This window comes from Corythoichthys intestinalis, chromosome 3 (genome assembly GCF_030265065.1).
Source record: "Corythoichthys intestinalis isolate RoL2023-P3 chromosome 3, ASM3026506v1, whole genome shotgun sequence".
Classification (NCBI taxonomy): domain Eukaryota; kingdom Metazoa; phylum Chordata; class Actinopteri; order Syngnathiformes; family Syngnathidae; genus Corythoichthys; species Corythoichthys intestinalis.
In genome coordinates, this window is record NC_080397.1 from 18,250,556 (window position 1) to 18,270,131 (window position 19,576).

At 40.4% G+C, this 19,576-nt stretch overlaps 1 protein-coding gene across 8 annotated transcripts in view; it reads right to left on the reverse strand.

Moving 5' to 3' along the window:
- pde4d (phosphodiesterase 4D, cAMP-specific) overlaps positions 1-19,576 on the reverse strand; it is a 465,837-nt gene that overhangs the window by 108,043 nt on the left and 338,218 nt on the right. The window contains exon 2 of one of the 8 annotated variants that reach the window (XM_057830872.1): positions 9,305-19,228. The exons of the other annotated variants lie outside the window; for them this stretch is intronic. Within the exon in view, the coding sequence (XP_057686855.1) occupies positions 9,305-9,393 (89 nt within the window). The 5' untranslated portion in view covers positions 9,394-19,228. The remainder of the gene's footprint in view (positions 1-9,304; positions 19,229-19,576) is intronic. 8 annotated transcript variants of the gene reach the window in all.

A 19,576-nucleotide genomic window follows, 5' to 3' on the forward strand; every position in this document is an offset into this window, starting at 1 on the left:
CGTAAACATGATACAAGTCATACACAGATGCTTTTAATGGAAAATAATTCAATTATTTTTGTTCTGATGGTAATAATGTTGAGCTCTGGCTGTGGGTTAAGGCACACCTAATGGACTGCATTTATTTTAACTTTATTTAGAATATTTTGTTATTTTATAACATTTATTTTAACATTATACTTATGTTCCAATTTGTTAATATGTTTCGAAAACTAAAAATCCTGTTAAAAATCCTGTTCAATCCTGTTCTCGTTGTCCTATGTCTCTGACTGTTGTCCGGGGTAATTTAGTTAGCTTTGTGTAGCGATCGCAAATGCTACTCAGTGACAGCCAACGAACACTTTTAATTTTTTCATTGATAACAAATCGTAATTCTATAATTTATTTACACTCCCCCCTTTTTAAAGTTGTGTATATATATATATTCGTGGTGGGACTCGATTAAAATTTTTAATCGAGTTAATTACAGGGTCTGTAATCAATTAATCGAAATTAATCGCATTGTGATTGAAAACCATATATTGACAAAACAAATCATGTTCTCAATAAAAAAAGCATTTTTGAGCTTAACAACAAATTTATTCCTGTTAATATGTCATGTCATCAGCAAACAATTGGTCAAAGTGCTCATACAGCTATTCATGTTTCAAGTGTTTCAGGCACCCTGATTATTCATGTTCTTTGAAAACATTTTTCTTTAGATATGTAAACAGTTAAAAAAACAGTAACTGACTGCTTTCCAGTGCGTAGTATACAAGATAAAACTATGAGGCATAAAATATTGCCAAACATTTTCTATCAAATAGAGAAATGTAAACATTGATAATAAAACTGCAAGAAAATAACAAAGTGCAACACGTCAACATTAAGTTTTTTAAGTCCGTACCAATTGTTGTGACTTTTCGTTCAATCTCCCAGGACTCAGCCGAAAAAAACTGGTCTGCACAGTTTACTGCATTGTGTCTGTCATTGGCTTTTTGCACAGTCAGGAATTGCTCAAGGAAGTCCAGTGGTCCCGTGTCAAAGCAACATACTCGACAGACTTCAATAGGTCTTCTTTGGTCTGCTTTTTGTCATCGTATAGCAGCTTCCACAAGCGCCGGCCGAGGTGGCCCGCCGGGGGCAGCTGCGACCGCCAAGCCGACCCCGCCGGGATCCTGGGGGTCGAGGAAGGCGCGCGGCCACATCGGCAGCTTGCACAAAACGATGCTCTTGTCCATTGTCCCATCAGGACGCGTTTTATAGGGAAAAACTAGCCCCTAACTGTCCAAATAAAACGTCATCTCCCATCACTGATACTGTTAGCTTTTGTTTGTGTGCGTCAGATTTACCGGCGTACCAGAAACACGTGAGTAGGAAGGTTTCTCATGTGGACAATTGGAGCTGAAACAATTAATTGCGTTAAACTCTTTAACGCGTCAAAAGCTTTATGATTAATTAATCGAAATATATATATATATATATATATATATATATATCAGAAACGGTAACAGTGGCAGTCAGATACCATAGTAATTCTTTTCAGGTCATTCATTGTCAGACAGAAGCAGTACGGCACAACGTTACGCTAAAAAATAGGTTAAAAATATAAAAATGGCTTACCCTTTTCTCCTCTGACAGACCATGCCAACCCAACAAAATGTTTACTGCATATGTTAATGGATTCACAGAGCTGGTGTTAAAGTCCGCGCAAGCTGATTCGGTCTTCAAATTTTTTCCTCCCGAGTTTTTGGTTTCCGGAAACGTTTGAAGAAAATATCCGTCATATGTCGTAATGTCTTGAGTCGTTTCTACAAGTTCCAAAAAAGCAATGTGTGAACGGCACGTTCGTTTTTGAAAGATTACCGGATAAAAGTAGCACAAGTTACATTGTTTCTATGCGAGGGCGGGTCTATAATGTCCCACTTCGGCTTTACTTCCGCTTTACGATGCGACATCACGGTCTAAAAATAGCATGCGTGCGGTATGCCATTGCAAATTAAGAGTACCTCCTGTATGGCTTGTCAGGTAATATACTTTTGATGTACATTCCTCAAACTTTATGAAAACCAAAACCATGTACTGTCATGATTATATGTATACTTTTAAATGTGTTAAAATTCAGCCCAAGTGGAATCATTGTACTACACCTCATTCAAAATATGAGCGAAGACATTTGTACTATGACCACAAGAGCAACAATGGGTGATGATAACTCAAACATGCTGAATAGTTTGAAAATAAATAATATTTTTTAACCTGATGTAAAAAAGTCAAAGTATAATACACACAATAAAGTAAACACACTTCCTGGTCAAGTGAGTCGTTGCTTCCTCTCTTAGGGGAAGAAAAATATGAAAAAAAGGAGGTGAAACAGTAAGGTCTTTGTGGGCAAGAACTGGCATTCCACGTTAGCGGCCATGCACACAAAACTGAGACATATCGGTGAGAAACATGCCTGTTATGCTGAAGTCAGTTCATAATTAGGTTAACGCTGCACCGCGCACCTCGTGGGACACATTAATGTTCTCACAGACAACAAAACAAATACTGTAGGTTTTGTAGGAAGCTATTAAAAGTGTATATACAAAGAGTTATCCTTTTGAAGGTTGAACAAACACTGAGAGACAAAAATGAAGTTGCAAAAATATTTATTTAAAAAAAAAAAAAAAGTGAACTATGTTGGTTAGGGCATGAAGAGCAAAATATGCTACTTTCCAACTGCATCCTTCCAACCTATTTGGACTTTCGCCTTATTGAAAACCAAACTATTTTACAGACATTACTTAGACTAATAAACAACAACAACGAAAGAGTATGAAAATTACCTCTCACTATTAAGCAAAATGTATCTTGTTATTTAGTGGTTACTGCAGTTAGCTGATATTTATTTTGATAAACAAAAACTCAAGAGTGTTGTCAACTAGAACACTGATCCCCGACCACTAGGCCGGGGGCGGACTGGTCTGTGGCGCCATTTGCTACCTGGCCAAAGAGAAATAATAAATAATTTGTTAACGACTGCAATCTGACTGACTAATCCGAGTAGAGATTTGTGTACGTCGCCCTCTAGTGGGTAGCTGCCATTACTGGGGTGTTGCACACACATAGCAGCACAGCGTCAGTGAATGTATACAGCAGCAATGTTGGCTTCTGTTGGCTGAGTGCTGCGAGTAGCACACCTCAGCAATAGCGGATGGGGTACTTCGTTTTTTTTGCTCGGATTAGTGTACGCATGTCCTCGATAATGACGTTGGCGCATCAGATTTGTTCTCTGAAATAATAAGCCCACACGTTAGCGAAGATGACTAAAACCAGACGTCTTTGGAGAGCTTTTTTTTTACAGGGAAAAGGCCATCTGCTGAGCCAGAAGAGGAGCCTACAACCAAGTTCATTCTGCATAATATGTGGCTAAAAGCTTGCACACGAGGCAACAAAAGCAGATGCACTGAGAGCATCATACCTCGTGGCGAAACATATTGCTAAAGCAAAGAAACCTTTCTCGATCGGAGAAGAACTCACTGTGCGACCAAGGCTATTTGCCGTCAAAACACTCCTGCCAATTGTTAGAGACTATAAACACTAGACTTGGGACAAAATCTCATTTGATGATATATCGTGATACGAAACTTCACGATAAGCATCAAGTCTGGAAAAATTGGATCGCGATGCATAACTAAATCACAGGTCCCCAACCTTTTTTGCACCACAGACCGCTGTGATGCGGGTCATCTTTTTACGGACTGGCAGAAAATTACAGTAAATATAAATAACACGACGGGGCTAAAAACATTAAGTGCAGGGTAAATGTAAATCACAATATATATAATCAACCTATTTTGAAAGCGGCCTCTCCTAAAACTTGACGGCAAATATCCTTGGTCGCAGACATGAGTTCTTCTTCAATCGTGAAGTTTCTTGGCTTTAGCAATACAGATAGCTACGAGGTATGATGCTCACAGCGCATTTGCTTTTGTTGCCTCGTTTGCTAACTTTTAGCCACATATTATGTAGAATGGACTTAGTTATAGGCTCCTCTTCTGGTTCAGCAGGTGGCCTTTTTCCCTTAAAAAACCTGTCCAAAGACGTCTGTTTTTCAGTCATCTCGAGCGAGGATGTTTGTATATTATTTCTAGGAACAAATCTAATGTGCCTGGGTCTTTATCAAGCAACGCACATAGATATAAAATTAGTTGCTAGAACCAGTGGATCTGTATGGCGACTTCACATCCAATTTAATTGTTTAATCAACAGATCAATAATGTAGACACACATATTATATTCCTCAAGATACAGGCCATATCCAGGGTCATTAATAACATATTTATTATTCTCTGTCATGAGGTTCTTTTCCCTATTTCTCAACCAACTGCAAGTAATAGGATGTGATTCAATCAAAGGTCATTCAAACTCACAGTTTAGAGAAATAAAGTTGCATAACTAATCACATCATAACAAACTAAATAGCATAACTAGCAATAAATGAACTTGAACAGTAATCAAAGAAATATTTAGGAAAGAACATTACCTCAACTAAGAAATTTATATACAAAGTACCGCATTGCATGCTGGGTGGGAAGCATGTGGCACGGTAGCAATATGTTGTACAACAACAGTGTTGACATTAGGTGGCAGCAGGAATTGTCTCTCTCCCAAGGGAAATGGTTGAAAGCTTCATTGTGGTTAATTTGCTCAATGGCGATATCAAGCGGTCTTGAAGCTCAAGAGACCAATTTGATATTCATTTTTATTTTGAAACAATAGCTTACCCACAGGTTTTGGTTCCTTTTTTTTGGAGGGAGTATTGCACTAGCTCTAGATAACATTCTTCCACAGCCCAAAATCCACAAAATGTGAGATTACAGATCATTGGATTGTATTTTGTGACCGCTTTATACGGTAGTTTGTACAGCATTTGCATGTACAACTTTGGCTTATCGAGGTGCATCATATTGTGAGTTTAAGAGTATCATCCTGTCCGTAATAAGCACATCCCAAGTGGCAACATCATCATGACGTTGCGTCCAGGCTGCGGACCTTAAGTTATAAAAAAAAATGCAGGTTTCAAATGAAGAGAAAAAAGTAGTGGTTTATAAAAAAAAATTAAGGTAACCTGAAAGACATCACATCTTAGTCAGACATGTGCACAAATAAAATAAGGATGGAACAAATACCCTACCGATGAAAAGAAATATTCAATGTGGCCTATAAAATCACAGATATTTCCACTGTATCCTTTATCAACATTTCCGTTTCACTGACTGACAGAGAAGAGAATTAGTGGGAAGAAATTGTCCTTCAAATTTTCCAGCTCCAGAGGTAATATTACATCCTTTTATTACACTGCCAATCAGCATTGTCAAGCTGTCAAGAGTTTTGACTTTGTATAAAAAATGAACTACACTGACCTACAAAGCTATATTTTTTACCTTTGCAAGTAAAGGCCAAGCGAAACTTTAGAACTTTGAAGGCTATGCCAGATTCCAGTTTTTCCATGCCTGTCAAAGATGTAATTTCTTTTGCAAGTAACTGGGACATTTCCCGGCCTCATTAATTGCTAAACAGCATCCCACCCATAATGGATTGTTTAATAACTTCCCGGAAAATATTGTGTTTGAATTAGGAGAGGGTTATAAAAAAATCTAAAAATTAAATCTCAGTTATTTTCTCAAAAAATAGTGAAAAAATAAAGCATGCTCTTAAGGTCTTAGACGCTGTACAGTAGACATGTCTGCTGACTGTGCTCTGCTCAAGTGCCAACTATCTGTCACCAAATCAGGTCTGTATCTGTCTACAAGTAACTTGTTTCCCACAACTCATCTGCCATGCCAGCTAGGCTTGGGGTCGTGTATGCAATGTCAGAAACATCTTCGCCTCCTCCACATTTTTGGCACTACTCCTCACTTTGTTGAGGAAGATCATCTATTGCAGATGTTGAAGTGAGCTCTGACGTTGTGCAACCGTCTACAGTGAAGCCAACTTCAAAACCGTCCCATAGGGCCACATTTTATATACGTCTAGCTACTACCTCCAAATGTAACGTGAGATATTAAGCAGGCCCTTGGCAGAAGGGTAGTTGACTAGAACACACGTATTGTATTGTCGGCGAGTGCTGTATGCTGTCATGGTTTGACGCAGGCTTGACTCACTTTATTCGTTATTACACAAAGCCCGCCCAACATAACCACTCAGACTACAGAAGGAAGATGTATTTTTTTAGATGCATGGCAAAACAGCCGGCCAGCTACGAGCAACACCGCTAGAAATGGTAAATATGTGTTATACTTGTATAGCGCTTTTCCACCTTTCAAGGCGCTCAAAGCGCTTTAAGCAGTGCAGCAGTAGCCGACACGAGACGTGTCACAGTCGACTATCATTCTGCCCAATAGTTGCGAGGTACTGTATCTGGTTTTTATTTCAAAGTCCATTTACGATCCACAGAGTACGGAGTTAGCAAGCAAACTACTTTGTATACCCGCAAATCTAGCGTTACCTTCGGAGGTAATACCTCATAAAATGTTCGAAAGAAATGGTTCTTGATGAGCGCACATTCGAATAACTCCAGTTGCATGTAGGTGCATGGGAGCAAGGTGTGCGAAAAATTTGCCTCAGTGATACTGTTCCAAGGGCACCTGCTCACGAACCAACGGGTTATGTGAATATTTGAGAAGAGCGCCAGACTAACATTTTTTACTAGGAGCACAGTGGCCCCCAACTTAAAATTTTAGCGGCGCAAGCAGAAGATTCAGGGGTGCACACTGTAAATCGACATTCTAAGTCTTCTTATAATTTTCACTGTTTAACTGATAAATAGTTTCATAATAAATGCATAAAACTACCATTTATTTATCTATATTTTATTCTATATCAGTTTTGACATCAACCAGTATACAGCTTACAAATTAGGTTAACATGGGATTTTTTTTTAGGTAGACCCAGCTGTAACATGGATGCGGAGTGTCCCGTCCATGACAAAAACAAACAAAAAAAAAATATATATATATATATATATACATATATATAATATACATATGAAAAAGATAGTTATGGGTTTAAGTCACGGGTCGGAAACCTTTTTGACCGAGAGAGCCAAAACACCCAACATATTTTAAAATGCGATTCCACGAGAGAGTCTTTTCATGGGACAACACTGACAAAATGACACTTTGACACAATGAAAAGTAGTCTGTGTGTAGCTTATATAATAGAGTTAATTTATTTTCCCCTCAAAATATAGCCATAATATCTAAACCCCCGGCAACAAAAGTGGGTACACTCCTTAGTGAAAGTTGTCAATATGTCCCTCACTGGAATGTAACTCTCCAACACCTGCAGCACGTGCGCTCATCTTCTTTGGACAACCAACCCGAGGCCTGTTCTGAGTGGACCCTTCGCTTTTAATACGCTGGATGATTTAGCCGCTGTGCTGCAGCTCAGTTTCAGGGTGTTGGCAATCTTCATGTAGCGCAACAATATATGTTTTAAGATCCTCAGAGAGTTATTTGCCATGGTGCCATGTTGGAACTTTCAGTGACCAGCATGAGAGAGTGTGAGAGCTGCACTACTAATTTGAACACAACTGCTCCCTATGCACACCTCGACCTAGTAACAATAATGGGTCACATGACATTTTGGAGGGAAAATGACAAGCAGTACTCAATTTGGACATTAGGGATGTAGTTTCTAAGGGGTGTACTCACTTTAGTTGCCAGGGGTTTAGATACTAATGGCTATAATTTGAGTTATTCTGAGGGGAAAATAAATTAACTCTATTGTATAAGCTGCACAAAGACTACTTTTCATTGTTTTATTCTATTCTTTTTATGGTTGGGTTGAAAGAAAAGCGGTTGCGCGACATCAGTAAACAGGGGTTTCCTGGGTAAAACGGACAAATTAAAAATAGTTTGGGGGCTTAATGCGCAATGAATATGCTATGGAAGTATATAAACATATTGTTCTATCAAACACAACAGTGCTTTTGGCTTAAAAAAAAGCAGTTTATTTTAAAGAGGGCTGCAAGTGCAGGAACTGCTTTTTCAGTCTTGTCATATATATGTGTATATATATATATATATATATATATATATATATATATATATATATATATATATATATACTGTATATATTTATACATATACTGTATATACTGTATGTATTGTAGATTCTACGTTCTGTTGCCAGCTTGTCCGAGTCCGTTTTGTGAGCACTGTTTCTTTCGTGAAACGCATTTGAATGCATTACATTGGCGGGAGAGTGCGGTTTACAAGCAGTCGCAGAGTTCCGATTGAAATAAATCTTCATAAAACGACAAAGTCTAATAACGTTACTGAGGATGTTACAATCATTGCGCTGAGCCTCTCGGGGCGGCCGTTTTGTGAGTCTCGTTCTCCTGGAAGTGGCCAGGAAGTCCTTATCTTCTGTTGTATTTTCGCTTGGCAAACCAACTCGTTACATTACTGCGAAGTAGTCGATTTAACCATGAAGTAGTTTGTCACCAAAAACAAAAAACACAATCTTACTGGTCGTGCATATGCGAGTAGATGAAAATGATACACGCACTGGCTCTAAATTTAGTCGCAAAATGCCCCCATATGGGGGCAGTCTGGAGCCCTTTTGAGCGATGTGTACTGAAAGTGTGGCCTACAGAAGAGAGATGCCTTCCTGCGCATATGCCATGAAAGTTTCGCTACCATGAAATATGAGTTGTGTAGGCTTAGGAAACCAGCCAAATAAAGTAGCATCCATTTTCAACTGACATTTTGGAATTTGCTGCAGACAAACAACTAGACAAACTGCTTTAAGCAATAAGAAGATCTCTGTTGTTTCTTGAAAGCAAAGAACTGTATTTGTGAAGATGAATGTAACTGCCTGAAATGAAATGAATTTAAAAAAAAAAAGATAGCCTTATGTCCATTTTATGTCCATTGTTTGCAGAAAGGAAAAAGGTTGCCGTTCCAAACAGCACTTTCGGTTGATATAATTGACTTAACTGTACGAGCCTTCTCTCGTTGTAAAGCATACAAAACCATGGTACAACAACAGTATTCCTGAAGGACCATACAGCCTCATAGGGGACGACAAATAAACACCAGACAGCAGAAAATGCCAACAACGCAGAATGGCATTTGTGGAGTTTATTTTTCCCATAGCTTGGTAGGCTGCTCAAAATTAGTAAACATAAACTTGTTGCACTTGTTATTTTTCCCCTTGTTTACATTTGTTGAGGAAGAAAAATGGCAGGAAATGTTGGCCCAGTTTCACATGTTTGCTGGCCTGAGATTGCATGGGTGGGAAAGAAAAACATTAGTAATTTGTTGAAACTCACCATATCCAGGAGTGTCTTCTAAAGGGAAAGTGGCTAAGATGCTTCATGGTCCTATCACTGGAGACACCTGGACACAGTCCAGGCTTCATGCTGAGTTTGACTCAGCTCTTTTCAAGCTTGAATTCAAGCACTCTATCCACAGGCAAAGAGCAAGCACCGGTATCATCTGTGGTGTCCCATGCTTGCTGCAGTATACCAGTTCAGTCTGGCAGAAAGGTATGAATGGAAGTCTTGGATTGTAAATGGGGGGGGGACACTTAAAAATAAAGTAGCACCATTAAATCCATGAAAATGATAAAACTACTATATAAAAAGGCAAATTAAATCCCAGTGTAAAAACTGCAGCGTATGGACTCCCAGCAGTGCGTCCACCCACGCCAAGCCCTCTGGGCCGACACCACCGTTGCTCCTTTTTTCCTCGGTATTCTTCCAGCAAAGGTCTGGAAATGCCTGCCCCGCATCCACATGGTGAGCCGGCTTCAGGGAGTCATTCCTCCGGAGAACAGCTGATGGGGGGCAGCGCGGCAGCAGCGGGATGATGAGAAGGAGGAGTGGCGTTAGCGTGATCGAGCATGTTGCAAATCTGTCAGCTAGCTCTTTCTCGTTTACTTTCTCAACATCCCGCAGAGGAAAGTAAGGAAATGGGCAGGGAGAGAAAGAGGGAGGAGAAAAAAACAACAACAATGAACCATCTCTGCCTCCCCCTCCCTGTGTGGGATGTCCTGACCCTGTGTAAGATGTGTGCCTTCGTTTTCCCCTCAGCTAAAACCTATTGATCCTCTTACCATACGTGGCTGCGCTCCATTCCTGAGCAACGTGTCTGCACATGGGCTTACACGCGTTCGCGCATGCTTAAAAAGAAACCCGGTATGTTATATACGCATACGTGTTGACACAAGTGATTCCGCCCTCTTCAATCCATCTGCTGCTGCACCTTTCTTTTCTTTGCAGAGTACGCCTTTGTTTGTCCAATGACGTCATTATAACCATGCAAGCACAGCATGCAAGTCTTCTACTGCATGCCATGTGTTTGTGTGTGTGTGAGACAGTAATATGCCACAACGGGATGAAAGGGGATTTTTTAAAAAGGATGTTAACTATGCCAGAAATATTATAGCAGGAACACACATTCCTCACTTCCTACATCAACACTTTTGACCCTTAGTTTAAAAATTGTAAAACCAAATATGTATTATTCATTATTAGATTGAACAAAAAAGTGTTTAGTGCTCAAAGGGCATCATTCAAAATTCAAACTCAGCATGGAATCACACAAAAACTTGCATCTGTTCTAATTTCACGCAGATACAAAGTATGTATTGGCGCAAACCTCAATTCCCAGCGCTAATAAAACCAGAATACAATACTTGGCAAATTCTTTTCAAGCTCTATTCAATTGAATACACTTCCATGAATTTAAATTTCAAATTGAATAACGTGACTGTTTTTCCCCCTTCAAATAGTCTCCCATTTTGAACTTGATACGTACAACACGTTTAATAAAATAAAAAATTTTAAAAAATTAAAAAAGTTAATAATTTGAACATTCTACATAGTAACAGATTTGTTGGAAACAGCTAGGTCAGCCTCATTACATACACTATTTTTATATGAATATATATATCAAGCTGTATGCTAAGACCGAGGGAGACATTAGCCACGTTTACATGCTGACTTTTATTCATACCGATTCAAATCATTCCGAATGGAAATTTCACATCAGCTGTTTACATGTCACTTCATCTATTCCGATCCAGCGTTTACATAGCCACGTTTATATGCTGACTTTTATTCATACCGATTCAAATCATTCCGAATGGAAATTTCACATCAGCTGTTTACATGTCACTTCATCTATTCCGATCCAGCGTTTACATGTGACTGCCTTTATTCCGAAAGGACGTTTGACAACTGCCGTCTGACATGCGCAGATTAATCAAAACAAAGTGTCACGTTGCAAAACATGGAGATCGATCGTCAGATCAGCTGCTGTTTTAACTTTTCGAGTGGAAACAAAACTTCAGAATGATACGCCGTTCATTTAAAAAGTTGTGTGGGTGCGCTGTGCGTGTGCTTGGAAGCCATGTTGCAAGTGACGTTACTTACGTCACCAAGTGACGTCACCACGTCAATACGGAGCATGCGCAGAAAGAACGCAACCAGACACCATTCCGCTTCCCAGTTTACATGATATAATTTTACTTCTAATCGGTTTGGGAAAAGGAATATTCCACCCCTTTGAATCGGAATGAAATTCCATTCGGTTTGGGCCTGTTCATTCCGAATGAGGTGTTTATATGGAACACATTTATTCGGTTTGAACAAATATTCCGATTGTAATTGGAATATTTGGCTCCATGTAAACGTGGCAATTGACTCACTGATCCAAACCACCAGGATTTACAGCTGGGACATTGGAATGTCATTTGGACTGGGGAAATGGTGGCCGGATGGTGACAAAGAGAGGAAGGTAGTCCAGACAGAGGGTGTTGCACTCCAAGAGGGCAGGATAGTAGATGTTGAGGTGAGCTACATGTACCTTGGAATACCACAGGCAAATGGCAACAAAAAAGAGGCTACAAGGAAAGCCGCAATGGTATCTGTATCTGCACGGGTAAGGTACAGTAGGTCCTGAGAAGTCTGCTCAACGGCAAGAACAAGATCCGAGTAATTAACAGCTATGCCCTACCAGCGATCAGATACCCTGCTGGGATAATAAGCTGGCCAAAGAAGGAAGTTCATACCACAAATTGTGAAAACACGGAATCTGTTCACCATGCACGGAGGGTTCCACCCCATATCCAGTGTCCAGAGGCTATACAATAAGCGCAAGGAGGGAAGCTGAGGGTTAATGAACATCAGGACCACGATCCAAAAGGAAACATCCAAGGTCCACAAATACATCCCAAAGATGGCCCCAAATGATGAAGCACTTAGTTAATGTCTCAGGCATTGGAGACTGGAAAAGGAGGAGTTGGAGGAACCATCATGGGAGGAAAAACCCCTGCATGGGATGTACCGCTGACAGATAGCTGAAGTGGCAGACATGAACAAATCCTACCAATGGTTAGAGAGGGCTGAACTGAAGACAGCAAACTAATTATGGTGGCAGATATGAACAAATCCTACCAATGGTTAAAGAGGGCTGAACTGAAGACAGCAAACTAATTATGGCACCACAGGGGCAGGACCAGAGCAATAGAGGCCCAGATATACCACACCAGGCAGGATCCCAGGTGCAGGCTGTGCAAAGAGGCCCCTGAAACAGTACAACACAAAATAGCAGGGTGTATGATACTGGCAGGAAAAGAATACATGGAACACCATAACCAAGTAGCCGGTATAGTGCACAGAAAGATTGGTGCAGAGTATGGACTGGAGACTCCTAGATCGCAATGGCAAATACCTCCCAAGGTAGTGGAAAGTGAGGAGGCTAAGATCCTGTGGGACTTCCAAATACAAACTAATACGATGGTCGTGGCCAACCAACTGGGCATCGTGATCATGGATAAGCAGCAGACGGCAGCAGTTGGGATCGATGTAGCCATTCCCAATGATGGCAATATCAGGAAAAAGAGATAAATACCAAGGGCAAGGCAAGGCAAGGCAAATTTATTTATATAGCACAATTCAACACAAGGCAATTCAAAGTGCTTTACATCACATGAAGATCATAAAAATCACATTTAAATCAATACAACGTAAAAACCAAGACAATCAAAATCGGAAATAAAATTATACATAAAAATCGCATTTAATAACAAATAGAATAAAAATAAATAAATAAAACAAAAACTACAAATAATAGTTGAAATCAGCAATGGAGATAAGCACAAGAGGAATAGAAAGCAAGTAGATTGAAATATATAGACAGTTATGGATATGCAGTGCTAAACAAAAGCGTTTTAAGCCCTGATTTAAAAGAGCTAACAGTTTGAGCATACTTCAGATGTTCAGGTAACTTGTTCCAGAGGTGAGGAGCATAATGACTAAATGCTGCCTCACCCTGCTTGGTTCTTGTTCTTGGAACATGCAGAAGACCAGTTCCAGACGACCTTAGGGGTCTAGATGTCTCATAGGTATCTAACAAATCAAGCATGTATTTTGGTCCAAGGCCATTAAATGTTTTGTAGACGAGCAGTAGTATTTTATAGTCTATCCTTTGACTCACTGGAAGCCAGTGTAGCGATTTCAAAACCGGTGTAATGTGGTCCAGCTTCCTTGTATTTGTGAGGACTCTGGCTGCAGCATTCTGTACTAGCTGCAGCTTCCTGACTGATTTTTTATCAAGACCCGTAAATATACCGTTGCAATAGTCCAATCTGCTTAAAATGAATGCATGCATAAGTTTTTCTATTTCTTGTTGAGTCAGAAGCCCCTTAATTAGGGCCTGAGCACTAAGCGTGCGAAGGCCCTATTGTTTTGCAAAGGATTTTTTTTTTTTTTATTAGGGCCCGAGCACTAAGCGTGCGAAGGCCCTATTGTTTTGCAAAGGATTTTTTTTTTTTTTTTTTTTTTTAATTTTTTTTTTTTTTTTCAGGGCAAATGAAAACGGCCAATTTGGAGGCCTGAACATGCACGAAAAGTCACCAAAATTTGCACATACGTCCGGAAAATTGTAAATTTCGATAATTTTGCAACGTTGCAAAAAGATATAACAAAATGGCTCAGTGGCGCCCCCTTGAAATTTTAAAATTGGCCTATAACATTAGGGTCTGTCAGCGTAGAGCAATGAAATTTGGGGGGTCTATACCTTGTCCAAAACCGCTCCAAAAAAGCATTTACACACATATTCCAAACCCAACAGGCAATCGGTTATTTTGGATCAAGTATGAAATTTTTATCGATTTACAGGGTGCACATTTGAGACCTTTTCGCCGAGGGAGTTAGTTGGATCATCTTCAAAATGGGTGAGACTGTTCAGGAGACATATGAAATCTTAAGTTTTAAAAATGGTGCGTTTTCATTCACGGGTCTGACCTGGGCGTGGTGCCAAAGTCGGCCATTTTTTCGGCAAAATGACAAATTCAGTAAATGACTAATAGTTCCTTGACACAACGTTCAATCTTTTTCATATTTGGCATGTATGTGTGGTATCCCACCCTTAACACGAGTGCATTGAAATATTACCCATTAGGTCTAGCGCCCCCTAGTGAGAACAGGAAATGCCTTTTTTTACGAGACAGGTTCCTCCTCCAAGGGAAAAAAATCTGTTGACCTCAAACCTGCATCAGGGGAGCCTTAAGACCTGTGTTCAGGTGCCTGATGAAAAATATTGAGGTTTCGTTGAGGCGGAGGGGTCCAAACAGGAAAGTGAAAATGAACGTCAACAATTTGTCTCGCCAAAAACTTTGAACAGTCATAACTCGGCAGATATACAACATATCTGCGCCAAACTTCCCGTGTTTGTTGAGAGTCATACCCTGAAGGTTCTTGTAGGGGTCATTTGCATCAACTCTACAGTGCCAACTAGTGGCGACAGAAAGAAGTTTTAAAAAAGGCCTTTCCTATTGGGTTTTTTCAACATAGAGCGTGGAAATTTGGGGAGTAGATACCTTATGCAAAACTGCTCCAAAAAGTCTCTTGCACCCGTATTCCAAATCCAACAGGAAATCGGGTATTTTGGATCGAATGTGAAATTTTCATGGGTTCACAGTAGGAGTTTACATTTGGAGGCTTGAATATGCACAAAAACTTGTAAAAATTTGCACATACATGCGGCTTTGGATAACGTTCGATAATCTTGCAATGTTACGAAAAAATGTAACAAAATGCCTCAGTGGTGCCCCCTTGAATTTTTCAAAAAGGCGTTTCCAATTAGGTTTTTTTAACATAGAGTGATGAAATTTGGGGAGTCGATACCTTGTGCAAAACTGCTCCAAAAAGTCTCTTGCGCCCGTATTCCAAATCCAACAGGAAATCGGGTATTTTGGATCGAATGTGAAATTTTTATCGGTTCACAGTAGGAGTTTACATTTGGAGGCTTGAACATGCACGAAAACTCACAAAAATTTGAACATACATGTGGCTTTGCATAACGTTCAATAATCTTGCAACGTTACGAAAACATGTAGCAAAATGGCTCAGTGGCGCCCCCTTGAAATTTTCAAAAAGGCCTCTCCATTTAGGTTTTTTCAACGTAGAGGGATGAAATTCGGAGAGTCAATACCTTGTACAAAACTGCTCCAAAAAGTCTCTTGCATGCGTATTCCAAACCCAACAGGAAATCGGGTATTTTGGATTGAATGTGAATTTTTTATCGATTTACAGTGTGCACATTTTACACCTTGGCACCTAGGGAATTAGTTTGATCATTCTCAAAATTGGCGAGACTGTTCATGAGGCATATGAAATCTTAAGTTATCAAAATGGTGTGTTTTCATTCACGGGCCTGACCTGGGCGGGGTGTCAAAGTCGGCCATTTTTTCGCCAAAACACCGAATTCGGAAAATGACTGATAACTCCCTCATACAACGTTCAATCTATTTTAAATCTGGCATGTGTGTGAGGTATACCAGCCTGAGCAGGACTGGATTGAAAATTTACCATTTGTGCTTGGCGCCTCCTAGTGGGAACAGGAAATGCCCTTTTTTTACGGGACACACTCCTCCTCTAAAGGGAAAAAATCAATCTACCTCAAAGCTGCATAAGGGAAGCCTTAAGACCTGTCTTCAGGTGCCTGATGAAAAATATTGAAGTTTCGTTGAAGCGGAGGGGTCCAAACAGGAAAGTGAAAATGACTGTCAACAATTTTTCTCTCCAAAAACTTTGAACAGTCATAACTCGGCAGATATACAACATATCTGCGCCAAACTTCCCGTGCTTGTTGAGAGTCATACCCTGAAGGGCCTTGTAGGGGTCATTTGCATCAACCCTACAGCGCCAACTAGTGGCAATAGAAAGTCACTCGTTTTTCCAATACATGTCCAGTTCTTTTCAGGTTGGTCATTGTAGTTTCAAGACCTATTAAAATACTTATTCACGGCCCATGTCCACGTGTCTCTGTCTGTTGCCGTGACGACCCTGTATTCGTCATTTAAAGGAAATATTTTTTTTCAGAGACTCAGGCAGCTTATAGAGCCACAATATTTGACACACTTGGTCGAATTGGCCCAGTTAGAATATTAATTTTGATTTTGAATAAGGGCTTGGCTGCACAGCTCAGTAGTACCTCTTTTTTTGTAGTACTCTCTCCAATAGATTTTTTTTATCTGTTAGGTGTGTGAATGTAAAGAGGCGACTTTCGAGCTTGTTAGGTTCTAATGAGATGATTAGAGAGGAGGATCTGCCACCACCCTGACCTGCACACAGTCCGAGTTGCGTGACGTCCGAGTTGCGCTAGATTGCGAGGGCCCGTTCAGTCCTGCTTGCAGGCCTAGTTATTATTATTATTTTTTTTTTTTTTCAGGGCATATGAAAACGGCCAATTTGGAGGCCTGAACATGCACGAAAAGTCACCAAAATTTCCACATACGTGCGGAAAATTGTAAATTTCGATAATTTTGCATTGTTGCAAAAAAATCTATCAAAATGGCTCAGTGGCGCCCCCTTGAAATGTTAAAATTCGCCTATAACATTAGGGTCTGTCAGCGTAGAGCAATGAAATTTGGGGAATCTATACCTTGTCCAAAACTGCTCCAAAAAAGCATTGGCACCCATATTCCAAACCCAACAGGAAATCGGGTATTTTGGATCGAATGTGAAATTTTTATCAATTAACAAGGTGCACATTTGAGACCTTGTCACAGAGGGAGTTAGTTGGATCATCTTCAAAATTGGTGAGACTATTCAGGAGACATAGGAGATCTAAAATTTTCAAAATGGTGAATTTTTATTCATGGGTATGACCTGGGCGTGGTGCCACAGTCGGCCATTTTTTTGGCAAAATGACAAATTCAGTAAAAGACTAAAAGCTCCTTACCTCCTCAATCTTTTTCATATCTGGCATGTATGTGCGGGATCCCACCCTTAACACGAGTGCATTGATACATTACCCATTAGGCCTAGCGCCCCCTTAGTGGGAACAGGACATGCCTTTTTTTACTAAACAGGCTCCTCCTCCAAGGAAAAAAATATATTCACCTGAAACCTGCATCAGGGGTGCCATAAGACATGTGTTCAGGTGCCTGATGAAAAATACTGAGGTTTGGTTGAAGCAGAAGGGTCCAACAGGAGAAGTGAACATGACTGAAGCCATTTCGTCTAACCACAAATTTTGAACAGTCATAACTTGGAAGATCTACAACATATCTGCGCCAAACATCTCATGCTTGTTGAGTCATACTCTGAAGGGTCCTGTAGGGGTCATTTGCATCAACCCTACAGCGCCAACTAGTGGCAATAGAAAGTCACTCATTTTTCTAATATATGTCCAATTCTTTTCAGGTTGGTCATTGTAGTTTCAAGACCTTTTGAAATACTTATTTTATGGCCCATGTCCACATGTCTCTGTCTGTTGCCGTGACGACCCTTTGTTCGCCATTAAATGGAAATATTTTCTTTCAGAGACTCAGGCAGCTTATAGAGCCACAGAATTTGGCACACATGGTCGAATTGGCCCAGTTAGAAGATTCATTTTGGTTTTGAATAAGGGCTTGGCTGCACAGCTCAGTAGTGGCTCCTTTTTTGTAGTACTCTCTCCAAAAGGGGTTTTTATCTCTTAGGTGTGTGAATGTAAAGAGGCGACTTTCGAGCATGTTAGGTTCTAATGAGAGGATTAGAGAGGAGGATCTGCCACCACCCTGACCTGCACACTGTCTGAGTTGCGTGACGTCCGAGTTGCGCTAGATTGCGAGGGCCCGTTCAGTCCTGCTTGCAGGCCTAGTTCTGGTTATATTTTTTAGGTGGTAATAAGCAGATTTGGTGACGGACTTTAGATGGCTATCAAATTTTAGGTCTGAGTCAATAATTACGCCAAGGTTTCTGACTTGATTTGTAGCTGTAAGTGACATTGAGCTAAGTTGCCTGCTTATCTTTGACCTTTCCTTTTTTGGCCCAAAAATGATCACCTCTGTCTTCTCCACATTTAACTGGAGAAAATTCTGGCACATCCATTCACTGATTTGATGAATGCATTTACTCAGGGAGACTAAGGGACTATAATCATGTGGGGACACAGAAATGTACAGTTGTGTGTCATCTGCACAGGCGTGATAGGAGATGTCATACTGTTCCATTATCTAAGCTAAGGGAAGCATGTAGATGTTAAATAAGAGTGGTCCAAAAATTGACCCTTGAGGGACTCCACACGTGAATTTGGTTCGTTCTGACTGATGGTTTCCGACTCAAAGAAATCCCTATCATGTAAATAGGACGTGAACCACTGAAGTATAGTGTCAGTGAGCCCTACCCACTGTTCCAATCTGCTGAGTAGTATGTTGTGATCAACCGTGTCGAATGCGGCACTGAGATCCAATAGTAACAGAAAAGATGATTTGCCTGCATCGGTATTCCGACGAATATCATTTAGGACTTTGATAAGCACGGTCTCGGTGCTGTGTTGTGACCGAAATCCAGACTGAAATGAGTCAAAAAGATTGTTTTGCATCATGAAAGTCTGGATCTGTTCGAACACAACCCTTTCGATAATTTTCCCCAGGAATGTCAGATTTGATATTGGCCTGTAATTACTAATGATTTTGAGGCATCCAGATTAGGTTTTTTTAAGGAGAGGTTTTATTACTGCAAGGGCTCAAGGAAGAGCTGGAAAAAGTCTGGAAGGTGAAAGCAACACTAGAACCTGTGGTCATACGAGCACTCGGGGCCGTCTTCCCCACACTGGAGAAGTGGCTCCAGCAGCTACCTGGTGAAACATCAGACATCTACGTCCAGAAGAGCCCAGTCCTTGGAACAGCAAAGATACTGTGCAGGACCCTCAAGCTCTCAGGCCTCTAGTAGAGGACCCGAGCTTGAGATGAACAGCCACTATACCAGGGGAAGATAGGGGGAGGGGGAGGGAAGTGTTTTATATACTAGTATATAGATATACATGTAATAAGCATCCCCAAAAGGCTCAACTGTTCATAAGCAATTATGGGGTGAAGTTCACCACCACTTTATGAACAAGTGCTTGAAGAAATATTGCAAAATTTTAACATGTTTCTGTTTGTTTGTAGGCATTCAAGGAATTTAGGCCCGAAATATTAATGAAAGATTCTGAAAATCAGGGGAAATCTCTGCACATTAACAGCAAGACCAGAAACAATCAGCAAAAGGGCTTTTCCTTCGAATGCTGAGATGGAACTGAATTAAAATGCAGCACTGCCATGTGGC